Raw genomic sequence first — 13,344 nt, forward strand, 5'->3', positions numbered from 1 at the left:
GTTGAGCTCTAGACAATCGAAACACTCCCTAACATACAGAGCCACCCCGCCGCCTCTCCTTCCTCGCCTGTCCCTTCTGAAGAGTCTATAGCCATCCATTGCAGCACTCCAATCGTGAGAGTCACCCCACCATGTTTCTGTGATGGTGACTAAGTCATATCTCTCCCGCTGCACAATGGCTTCCAGCTCCTCCCGTTTGCCGCCCATGCTGTGTGCATTGGTGTAGATGCACTTGAGCTGGGCTATCGATTTCACCCCCGGCATCGGCATGCCTCCCCTGGGCTCATCTCTATTGAGCCTGGTTTTATCCCCTCCCCCCCTCAAACCTAGTTTAAAGCCCTCTCAATGAGCCCTGCCAATTCATGAGCAATGACCCTTTTCCCCCTGTGAGACAGCTGAACTCCATCTGTTGCCAGCAGGCCCCATGTCGTGTAAACCTCCCCATGATCCCCATCACCATCCCCATGAGCTTGGAGCAGTTCACAGTGGAAGATGAGAACCGTTCCCTAAATGACTGACCACTCCACTGCATTAATAAGTCTACTCGTTGCAATGACTGGACATGTCAGGTACAAATCAGGCTGACTTCCACAACTGGAATTACCCAGCATTTGGTGGCAGCATGTCCCAGACACTAATTACATGAAACAGCTGTACAGGTGCCATGCTTGACCCGCTCATCAGCCACATGCATCGTGTGAGCTCTTCATTGCTACCCTTAGACAGTAAGAGAAAGCTCTTGGCTCAAAGTGATTGAAGACGTAACACAAGCAATGGGTGAGCGAACAGAAGTAATAAAGCTCTTCCTTTATTCCTCTAGACCATGCTCCTCTCCCAAAAACTCAGACTTGATGCTCAGAGAATACACCTGCTCCTCTCCTGGACTATGCAGGAGTACAGCCATATCAGGGCAGCACTTCACCAGAGTCAACTGGTGATGCTGCAAAGCATAGAATTAATTTGGGGTAATACCATATGTCCTGGTTTTGGCTGGGATAGAGTTAATTTTCTTCCTAGTAGCTGGCATAGTGCTGTGTTTTGGATTTTGGATTTAGCACGAGAATCATGTGATAACACACTGATGTTTTAGTTGTTGCTAAGCAGTGTTTGTACTAAGTCAAGGACTTTTCAGCTTCCCATGCTCTGCCAGCAAAGAGGTGCACAAGAAGCTGGGAGGGAGTATAGCCAGGACAGCTGACCCAAACTGGCCAAAGGGATATTCCATACCATATGACATCATGCTCAGTATATAAGCTGGGGGGAGCTGGCCAGGGAGCAGCGACCGCTGCTTGGGGGCTGGCTGGGCGTCAGTCGGTCGGTGGTGAGCAATTGCATCGTGCATCACTTGCTTTGTATATTCTTCTATTATTATTGTTATTATTACTATTTTACTTTATTTTATTTCAATTATTAAACTCTTCTTATCTCAACCCATGAGTTTTCTCACTTCTACTCTTCCAAAAGGCCACAGGGGGGCGGGGGGAGTGAGCGAGTGGCTGTGTGGTGCTCAGTTGCTGGCTGAGGTTAAACCATGACACCATACTAACAAGCAGGCTTACGTGGCCTCTGGGACCCAAGGCAATAATATTGCAGTTTTACCATGGTGTAAAGCAGATCTAGCTTTCCTTTTCTGAACTGGATAATCAGAACCTAAAGCTGGTCTCAAACCTTAACTGACTAAAAAGCAGTGAATTAAGTTGACATTAACTTCTGATGACAAACTGGTAAGGAAACTAAGTGCTTACCGTGAACCATAATCTTCTCTTGCATGTATTCAGATTTGTTTGGCAGCTGTTTTAATGGAGAAACACTACATTATTTACCATACCACAACACTCCTATTTCATTCAATAAAATTGTAGAACACTAATGTGTAAAAACATGAATGTTTTTAGATTTGCTCTTCCAGAAACTTAGATACAGTTTGCCAAGGAAAGATAAATAGCAACACATGAAACTGCAATATTTCAATAACGCACTAGAACAGAATGAATAATTGTGATATGTTTTACACTTAATTAATTTATGTTGTCTTAAAGCTAAATGCTAAATCATAACAAACAGGAAAATTTTTAAAAATTATTCCCACTGACAACCTGAAATATTATTTTCATTCTTCACTGAGATCCTACCTGCAGTTACATAATTTTCAAGTCCTGCTGGAAAATATTTTCAATAAAATCACATTTAAAAAGGTTTTCCATAGAAATCCATTCGGAAAATACATCTTAAATGGAATTGTAAAAATCAATCAAAATTTATGTCTCACAGTCTACATTTATAGGTTCTGTATTGAATTCATGGGCTGTGCAGAAAGAGTTATTAATTAGCATGACTTTCTTTAACACATAGTTCATGAATAAGGGATGCGCTGCCTGCAGTGCTGATAGAGGTGGCTAATTGGGGAAACATACCATTTATATAAATTCAATTCTTTGTTTTACAACATTGTATAAAATTTCTGCACAGAGGAAGGGAAGGAAGGGAAATATAGGTTTACAGCAAAATCTTGCTATGAAGATATTCTGTTAAAGTATTGTAACAAATGTTGCTTTTTGAAGAATTAAGGCTAAATCTTACTTTCCTTATTCATAAAAACAGTTATAATAGAGTTCATGGGAATTTTACCATTGGCTTCAGTGAAAGCACAGGCTGTGACACTTGAGTTATTCTTAGGAACAATAAGTGTCATTTAACTCTGTATTACTGTAATTAGTGCTCTCATTGTTAAAGGACCAGTGAGTGGAGAAAAGAAAGCCCTGAGAGTTTTAATGCATTAAAAACATATTATCTGAAATAAAAAATAAACAAAAAGCCATTTGAGGCTTCTCTTACTATATATGTCAGGAACATTTCAGTGATGAACCAGAGTTCACAATAATTTCTATACTGTTCAACTTCAGTACGTGTAGATAAAGGAAGTGTACACAATCTCTTTGCCTTCACAAATGTACATTTGGAACTGTCTTTGTACAAAAGATACTTGATCATCCACACTGTTTGTCTTCCGCAGATGCTTTTGTATCGAGGCCTGCTCCCATGGAAATCAACAGAAATTTGCCAGTGACTCAAATGAAGATGACCCAGGTCTTCACTATGTAAGTGCATGTAACGGGTTATTTCGTATTAATTATTAATTAATTGGACTTTTTGTATAATGCTGAATGCTTGGAATTGTCCTTCGTTTCTATATAGACAAATTACAATTATTCAAAGGATGTGGACATCTTCAGAAAAGTGATGATTTCAATTTCAAAGCTATTTAAATGTCTGATTTAGGAAATGATCTTTTCTCCATAACTCATGATTTCAATAACTGGTGTTTAGATAGATGACATTAAACTTGATTCATGTGATTAACTAGTGCAAATGGAATGGTTATCCAAAAAATCACCTCTTAAACACACTTGTTACCTTTTCTCTCACTTCTGCTATACTGTTTGAGGATAAGCACGGGAACAAAGTAGTGCTTCTCAAATTTTTTTCTTTGAATACCTTCTTTTTCCAAATAAACTCAATCGAATTCTGTTTACTGAAAAAAAAAAGTTCAACATCACTACAGAAGTGTGACTTTAAAAAGAACTATGACTTTTAAAAAAGGCAAATGAGCAATTCTCTAAAGCTCTTGTTGGCCAGACATTTTTTACTTAAATCAAGAATCTGTCTAGGGGTACTCTTAATGATATGCATTTTCACTACATGACTCTGTACCATTATTCATATTCTCAAACTAAAACTAAAATTTCTGGGAAAGTAAGGGTTTATGTGATTTTATTTGCTTTTATTTAGAATTTTTAATCATAAACAGCATAGCAACAGTTTTGCTGAAATCACCCTTATAACCCTTGCTAGCTAATAACAGTCTGCCAATAAATAAAGCGCTGAAGAGCTTAAAATTGATAAAACGTGGTTTATATGCTTTCCATTGACTATTTTGTGAGTTGTGTTCTTTGAATTGATACCCATGCCTTAGAGTATAAAAAGGTTAACAAATGGCACATTTATCCAAGTAATGTACAGCTCATTCTACACTTTTTAACATCTGTGTGTCCTCTTGATGACTTCAGCCTTTCTAAGACTAACAAGTGAATTTAGGATTTATAGTTGAGAAACAGCATGGCTGCTTCTACTGTCAGTCTTTATTCATTACTCTAATAATAGGAGGTGTAATAAACAACATAGATTTACAACTGTACATTTTAATTATTGTTTCTGAAGGTTTACATAATCAGGAGAGGTAATCACTGCTCCTTCTTATTTGGAATTTTCTCTTTTGGTGCCAGACACTACCGAGTTATTCAGTAAGCAGACAGCTTTGCTTTTTTCATCAGTGATTCATGAAAGAGTTGACAGTTTGTGCGTTAAGGCAATCTGAGCTTCAGTCTAACAATCTGATTTGTTGGCTCAGTAGATTTACTGCATCTTGATTTTCTTGATAAATTCCATGTGAAACACAATACCAGCTGCCCTGACAACATCTTTATCTACATGAATAAGTTCATATTGGTCCAGATGCAAAGAGAAAGAGACTTACATAAAACCGAGAATTTTGTAATGAAAAGTTAAAAGTTTGCACAGGTTTCACATGCAGAATTTTTTAATCCACAGATGAATTATAGTTAAATTTAGAAGTGCTATTTTGCTTTTGGACAGTCTTTGTTAGTTTTAAACAAAGATATTAAATAATTGTATCTTGTTAGCATGTGTTACATACAAAAGGAAATTAAAAGTCCTTGCTTACTATACATAGCCACTGTGACTGTAATTGCAAAAGACTGAAAAGAGATATTTTAATGATAAACTATTAAAAAAAAAAAAAAGACAATCATAGACCAAAACTATGGATTATACAACAGGTACAAAATAAATGTAGAAAATAGCTTCAATTCCTGGGGTGAACAGTATATCAGATTGTTGCCATAGAAATTTTTTTCACTTTTGCAGCTAGTTCCTAGATCATTAGGCAAGTTTAAAATCTGAATCTCCTGTTTACTTGCTGAAAGTTCATGCTTTCCTGTATTTCCATTGAATAAGATAATTACATTTCTTCCTACAGTTTATAAAGAATAGTTATATACTTTACAGTAACTGCAAATCTTTGAGATATTTTGTCCATATAATCTTGCCTATGTGTTTGTATTTGTGAGTTTAACAAATTCTGGCCAACAGTGTACCTCATGATGTAACCTGTACATATACCGTGCTTTCCTACCCAAGAACACACTTACGCAGTACAATTTCAATTTCTTCTAAATTTTACTGGTAATTTAGAAACCATTTTCTGATTTCCTTTGAATCCACAGTTCTGAGGAAATGATGGTATATAGTAGGATTCCACTTGGATAAAACAACTTAAAATTACGGTAAAATAAATAAATAAATCTAGAAGTAGCTCCCACTCACAGCAATTAGTTGAAGTCATTTGCTGTTTTGATGAGTAAAAAAACTGTATTATGAGAAAGGTCCACCTGTGGAACATAAACCACAGGACAAAGTTTTGTAAACCTATTAATGATAGTCAGTATTGACTGAAGTAACTAACAGACTGAACTGACTGAAGAAGTCTGTTAAATTGATTTCAATAATGATAGCTGGAGAAATCTTTGGATATTGGACATACCCATTCTAAGAGTTCTGTTGCCTTTTAACACAAAGCAGAGAATAGAGTGTCATTCTCTTGCAGATTTCATAAACAGCATCACTGGGATGGCGAGACAAGTGTCTATTTCTCTCCGGTTTGATACAGACATTACAGCCTTGAGGAGGATGCAGGTGTATACTGGGAAGATTGGTGTACAACAGCATGTTCTAACAGTTTGAGGCAAATCTTCATACGTTGCTGGGTTTCCTTGGATGTTTGAGTTTAATGATAACATGCACTAGAATTTCTGTGAAGAAAATGCTTCAGAGCTCTTGAATCGAAAAAGACTCCTGAAGAGAAGATATTGTACATAGTATTTTTTAATAACCTATGCCTCTCAGGCTGTCTGGTGCTTCTTAATCTGTCTGATCATCAGGAATTAATTTCAAGGCTTTAAGGGAGAAAGCAACAAGAAGCATAACTGCGGTGCAACTTCACTGAGGCTTCCTAAATCTCAAAAGGATTATAGTTCTTTTCTTAGAGTACTCTGAAATATAACATTGACAAAGATAACAACCACAGATAAGCAAATTCAAAGAAACCAACTTATTCAGCAGTTGCTTGGAGATAAAGAATACAGAGCCACCAAACTGAGTTGGTTATTTCAGATGAACAGGGTGAGGGAGCTGCAACTGGATCCCAGAGAATTAGACCATGCTCCTACCTAGCAGGAAATACAGGTATCTTGGAAACTACAAAATTTCAATGGATCTCAGAAACTAAGGAAACTAAAGTCACAGTTCTAAGGGTTAGGTGGCCAAATTAAATGTCTGGGCAACTATACTTCAGTTCTGATTTGATTACGTGCACTGAAAATTCTTCATGGCTCACAGCCTAGCATGGATTCCTCTCCTTTCAGAGCACTAGGATACAAATCAGCAAGAAGGACATATATCACTAAGAATGATAAGATGCATGGGATAAAGAGATTTAAAGATGATAACAAAGATTGGGTATTCAGCTACTTCCCAGAGAAAAGAAAGTCTGAAGCACCATAGTAAGTTGGCTATTTCACACGTAAGCAGGGAAGACTTTCTTGGTGCTTGGTCCTATTTTACTACTTGCCATTAGTATCAGTAATCTCTGGCAATATAATGACACACTTAGGATGGTTTTTAGGAAAAAAGTAAATCTGAACCAATAAGTACTGACAGGAAAAAATACTGCAATCATCAAAAAGACATATAGCTGCCACCAAGCCAAATACATTTAGCATGCTTCCCCTGTGCAGATTTTAAACCATCATAGGGCATACAGATTTTGAGTCTCAAGATTTTAACTCCATCATGACATAGCAAAAGCATTTTAACTCTAAGCAGATAGTCGTTTTAACAGTAAATTAACAAATAATGTCAATGAAGAAGATAATTTGTAATAAAAAATACTTAATATTTAATAAAAAAACCCTTGAAACTAAAATCCCAGAAACTAAAACAGCGCAAAATTTTTTTGTGGTGTGATGTTCTAAGGCATGAATCGGAACTGCAGAATTAAAGTTTATTGTCACAAAAGCAGGCTTGGAGATCTTAGGGCTACAACATACTCCTGGATATTAAGGTTGCGCACATACCCTGCATATACTCTTGTTCCTCCGTCCAAGAACAGGTTTCAGCCCTAAGAAAAACAAATAAAACACTCCAAATCTGCTACAGAATGCATAGGTGTGCAACAAACGGAATCAGGCAAACACCTGAGGGAAAGCAGGTATATCCACTACTCCTTAGGGAGCATATCAAGATAGATAGCTCTCTGTCACACTGAAAGAAAATGGAGATTCTTTTCTACCAAAAGACTTCATCATATTTAGGATACGGTTTACATTATGGAAGAACTTTTGGCAGTAACCATGAAGAAAAATCGTTTTATTCATCTTGATTACTGACAGGGATTTTTCCATTATGTAAACAATAGCTCATAGGTATTCAGGCATCCAAAGGTTTGAAACAGCTTTGAGAGCAGACAGCAACTGACTTTGCTGAATGCAAACTCATCATAAAAACCTCTTGATAGTTATTATTCTAAGAAGCACATTGCCTCTGTCTTTGCCTGCATAGACTACCAAGTGCGTAAAAAGTACTGAAAGAGCCTGAGAAGTTGCTGGGGGGGCATGCAAATTTATTCAGACCTTTTTGAATCAGTGAAAAAGCACTTGGGCTAATCCTAGAGCTGTGCTTGTTATTCTAAACTGTTGCAAATGTCTTCTTAAGATAGTAATAAGAATTTAACTTTGATTTTAGATAGCATTACACACAATAAAATATGACACAAAATTAGCAATAGTGTATATACCCTATGCAATTTCGACTGTGTTCAAATTAAAGCAGGTGGGGCTTGCTGAAACAAATATTTTTGGGCCATAACAGGGTACTTTTAAGCACTTGCTTTCAGCGAGAAACTGTTCTTTCTTTGTTTGGACATCATATATGCCCAGTTTTTAGTATTTGATCTGAAAAAGCAGAAGAATCAATTCATAACACAAAAAAGGCAATTTCATCCCCAAGTAAATTTTTCCAACAGCACATAATATTGGGATGACAACACTCTAACCCTTCACTAATAATTAGTCATCATGTCTTAGTAGAACATAATATAATAAAAAACCTATTTTTCTAACATTTTTTTCATCTTTTTTCTTTTTAACATCATGTACTTTAGATTGCCTCTTTATATCAGATATTATTGGGGTTTTTTCCTTCCAGATGCTTAGAGGTTAGGAAAGGATTTTATTTCTTTTGATTCCTCTCCTGGGAAAAGAATCTACCAGCTTGTTAGTTTCCTCAGTACTCCCTATATAACAAAAAGTGGCATATATGGAAGGCCTCATTTTCTTTTCTTAGCTCTACTCCAAAGATGCTGTGAGCACCTGCAACGTCTGTTAATTTCCTTGGGTATTGCAGGTGTTCAGCAGCTCTAAGGATTGAACGTACTGGGACCAAACAAATGTGAGAAGCTCATACTGGATCCATGGAGCTAATAAGGACTGAGAGTCCTAAAATAGACAGCAGTGAACTTACACCACCAAAAAAAAAGTATTTCTTCCAAGTGAACACATCAAGAAAGATGGGACTTGTTAGAAAAATACCTTACTTCTCTTTTCTTGAATGGCCATGTTCACCAGCTCTCATTATATTTTGCAGACTGAAACAGGGTAAGATTTGTTCCTACTCACATCTGAATCTCAGTCTGATTCCCATGGCTGTTACGGTCACTATACAATTAACATAAAAATATTTTCTGTCATTCTCATCCTCTGGCCACCAAAGTTGCATTCTCCCCTTTTCTTCTTTAATGCTGTATTTTATTATTTATTTTTTGTCCTTTTTTCTGTGCACTGCTAGTTAATTGTGTTTTATATATGGTGGAAAATTCTAATAAAAGCACTCGGACTTAGAATAGAAACTTTTCTCTTTTTTAATTGATGGAAAATCTGCAAGTTTAATTAGGCAACCCATTGAGATAAATGCATCAACAAATAAATTTCCCACTCATGAATGCAGTACAGCCAATGAGAAACTGCCTAGCAAGTTTCAATTCACTTGGGTACCGAAGCATTTATACCCAACACATTTGGGCCAGATAATAGCTTTCTCATAAAACCCAAGGATTACAGAGTGAACTCCAGCAGGGCAGCTGATTCTTAAGCACTGGGAAATCTCCCCCTGGATTAGAGCACACATATTTTTTTCTTTCAGAGTGACAAGCGAACAAGTGCATGCCAGGAACATGCCTGAAGGAAGAAGGGGTTAATACGAAACTGCTCTTTGCAGGTAGTTACTATCCAGGCTTTTCTAGGTTGCTCTATAAATAAGCTGGTCCCGATGACCTGGAGAACACGGAAGTACAAAGATCCTATTTAGTCTACGAACCTCTTGTTCACAATGCAGGTCATTTCTCTGTTTACGCTATGCACCATCTGAATCCAGAAAAGAAAAAGGTGAGGCTAGTCTGACACTGCTGCTGCCAGACACTGGGAAAAACTGAGAAGGTATGATCTTGTGATTAGAAATATGAAGTGATGTTGATACATAGTATAATGCCTTAAAAAGAAGAAACGTAAAAATTATTTTAAAATAATAATCACAGAATACGGGTTGTAACTTTTATAATAAAGCCAGATGTTCAACCTTGTTTAATAACTGACACAAGGAAGCAAAGGTATTTATAAAGGAGATCTTTATTTCTCATGATTCAAAGAGACATTGCGCTTTTTACTTTTGCAGCTGAAAAGCAGCCAGTGTACTTGAGGAATCAATTAAAAATAACAGAATAAAAGTGAGGAAACAGCAGTATCAGCTCAGAGCTTTCAACCTATCTGCAATTTGCTTCCACTTAAAAACACGACTGTTTCTTCAGAGCAATAACTGCATAGCATCTGGGGGATTTCACGGGATCAAATAACTTCACAAGTCCAGACCAGGCAATGTTGTCCTGTAAAATGATATATGATTGAAGTACATAAAAATGTGTTTGAATTAAAAGCTAAGCCATGGTAATAGGTCCACATTTTGAAGTACAAAATTGCAAAAAAATATTAAAAACTATCCTTAATGCAAAGCAGAAAAAACACTTACCTAACAATAAAATCACAGAAAGTTTGCTGAGAAAAAAGGATACCCAAAACAGGATGTACTTTAAAGACATTAAATTATTTCTGGCACTATCAAATGACAGCTTACCACCCCCTTCATCAATAAAGCTTTTTTTCAGTTGTACTAGAGCAAAGAAATTAAGGATCAAATCCTACTCATTTTATACAGCACATTCTACTACTGAAGCTAATTAACTGACTTTTCAAATGAATAAGGCCAGCTGGATCTGGTCTTCATGTTGCATATGGCTTTTATCATTTCTATTTTTTCTTCCTAAACACATTTTGTGAATCAACCAGTACAAGATTAAATCAATGCGTATATTACATTTAGAAAAGGTACATTAGTGCTAAATGCAGCAAGGCTGATCTCCTGTCTTGGAAATCATACAGATCTCTATGTGATTTATAACTGGTTGGCATTTGGGAAAATACATCATTATTTAAATATTTCAAATTGCCTCTCTGTAAAAATACCAGTTAGAACAAAAGCATACATTTACTACAACTCAGTTGTTCCAAGTGCACTGTGGCAGAGGATAAAGTGAATTTTTACTTATGATAAAATGGAGCTGTTAAAACGGAAGGTTTATGGTGGAAAAACAGAGCTATTCACATGAATGGGTTTAAACTTTATTTTAAAATTTTATTTTGACTGTGGCCCAGAGCAGAAGCTGGAAGACGCTACCATTTCCTCCTAGCAAATTATTATTTGTCCAAGAAATATTTACTGGTGCAGAGAAAGTATGACTGCTGCTTCTGAGTTAATCAGGCCAAGCTCAAAATTAGTGTTAGAAGAAACACTGTAATATAAATCATTATGGAGTAAACGTAGTAGCATTTGCTTATTATATCCCAGGTCTATACTTGTAAAATATATCCAGGCTGTATGTTAGTCAAGTGTACCTCAGTTGACCCATACAGTTGGAAAAAGTGCACCCTCTCTCATCATTGATCTTAATTAAGAAACAATAAAAGGAAATCATAAACATTTTGGACCTAATTCAAAATTTCTTGAATTATATGTTCTAAAACATATTCATTGGAAGCTCTAGCATGTACAGAACAATGTTTGTTTAGCATTTCCAATACTCTTTTTAATTATTAAATATCTCAATATGTTGTATAAAATGCAATTTGTTGCATATTTAATTAATTATTTTTTACTGTCTATTGACTAGTAATTACCATACAATTAAAAGAACATAAACTTCACTGTTGCTGCTTTGCTGAAAATAAAAACATCTGCTGGGCATATGTTTATAGTAAAAGGAAAGAATGCTTATACTTTTGCAAATATGATGAGAATAATATTTCTGCAACAGAGACTTCTCATCTGCACAGTAATAAACTGGCTGAAATAGTCTCATTTCACTGATGTAGCCTTTAGGTATCATAAAATATAATGCAAAAATACCTGCTCCTTGAGGTAACAAAGACGATCCAGAAGTATCAAAACTTCTATGCAGGGAGCCAGAACAACCTTCAACTGAAAGAAAGATTAGATACTATAATGATTTTGGGAAAGAGAGCCAATACACTTCCGAATGGTTACACTTCCACAGAACAATTCCAGGAAGGTCAGTCATTTTCTAGTGGTTCTGTTGGACAAATGTCACTTTGCCAATTTTCCCTGTGGGATGGACATCTTCAAAACAGATTATATTAAAGATCAAAAATACATGGAATGCCATAAAGCCAGGAAACTATGTTATTTAGTTGGTTTTGAGACATTGTCCAACAAGAAAATGATATTATATGAAGCAGAACAATTTTAAAGAGGGAAATAATGAATTTTAATAAAAAGAATTTTTATGAAATAACTGCATGGAGACCAGTCTAGGTTTAAAAGGAGACTGACATTTCATTTTCCAGGGTAATAGTCCCTCTTGAAAAAGAATCTTCCATGTGTTCGCTTTATTATTTTACTGACACCTAATATAGTTTTGGAATAGGATATGCTCCAAAGTTTGGAAGGGGGAGCTGCTTTGTTTTTGAGACTGCATACCACAGCATAAGACAGTCCACCTCCACATAAAACTTAACAGGGCTTTGTTCTAGACGAGGACATATATACAAGGTAATAGTATTAATCCTATAACTTTTACCATATTAAATGCTTCAAGCTCATTCATTCTGTGCTTGTATTTTTCATGGTAATCCATTATACAGCTGTCTGGGAGCTGCAAGGGATTAAAAAAAAAGATATCAGAGTTATTCTAGTTACTTTTCAAGAGAACTTTAAAATGAAATATTTTTTTCCTAATTGAAAGTCACACTACAAAATGAAATCTGTGTTTTGTTTTCAAAATGAGCACTTTCCTAAGGTTTGTAATAATTTTCTAATAGCAGTTTCTCAGTTCTCATTTACAATAACTGTTCTTCAGACAGCATTTTGCACTGACATGAAATACTGAGATACATTCATTATTCAGAAAGCTCTAGCCATTCTTAAATGAGTATTACACAGTAAAGTGGAGATAACATTCTCATTTCCTTTCCCATATATCTTTTCCCCTCCTCACCGCCATCCCCAAGAGATTTATTTAAATAGCTGAGGAGTGGGTTCTGGTGTGAGAGTAACATGCTTCAGTCAGGACTCCTGGATGGTATTTTTACAAGGCCTCCATTACAAGGCCTACTATCAGATTCCGGAAATAATACTTTGTTTCTCTGTGCCTCAAGTTACCCATCTTTAAAATAAAACTTTCTCTATTTGCTTTGAACTACTACATGTTCCCCTCTTCTTTTCCCAGTCACCTGATGGAACGTTGCCAGCATTGCCACTATGACTGTAAATGCTGTGATTTGGGGCTGAATTTGACACAAAAGCAGCTCAAGAACTCAGCTAAGCTAAATACCCCTTCCCTTTTCAGCCCTTAGAGGCCACTGCACCAGCGCAGGTAGCTAAAGCTATGACCATAACTGCTTTTCATAAAGCCTGTTCTCTACAGGGCAGCCAGACCATAAAATTTTCCAGGTTTTAAAGGCCATGATGTCTCTATTCTTCTGCTGTCCACAGTCCTGGATGCTAAAGAAGACAGCTGAGCTGGCCGCTTAAGGAAGCTGTCAGAGGAGTGGGAAGGAGGTTTGCAACGTTACCGGTGATGGAGGC

The 13,344-nt window shown here is 36.4% G+C and overlaps 1 protein-coding gene across 2 annotated transcripts in view; it reads right to left on the bottom strand.

The window, feature by feature from the left end:
* Nucleotides 1-9,797: 9,797 nt before the first annotated feature.
* The window catches only part of METTL25 (methyltransferase like 25), a 65,189-nt gene continuing 61,642 nt past the window's right edge, over nt 9,798-13,344 (bottom strand). The window contains exons 10-12 of one of the 2 annotated variants that reach the window (XM_009327514.1): nt 12,338-12,412; nt 11,647-11,718; nt 9,798-10,069 (exon numbers count right to left, since the gene is read on the bottom strand). In XM_009327514.1, coding sequence (XP_009325789.1) covers nt 9,971-10,069; nt 11,647-11,718; nt 12,338-12,412 — 246 coding nt within the window. In that variant the 3' untranslated portion in view covers nt 9,798-9,970. The remainder of the gene's footprint in view (nt 10,070-11,646; nt 11,719-12,337; nt 12,413-13,344) is intronic. The other variant, XM_009327515.1, reaches the window with a different exon arrangement.

This window comes from Pygoscelis adeliae, unplaced genomic scaffold (genome assembly GCF_000699105.1).
Source record: "Pygoscelis adeliae isolate BGI_AS28 unplaced genomic scaffold, ASM69910v1 Scaffold113, whole genome shotgun sequence".
Taxonomy (NCBI): domain Eukaryota; kingdom Metazoa; phylum Chordata; class Aves; order Sphenisciformes; family Spheniscidae; genus Pygoscelis; species Pygoscelis adeliae.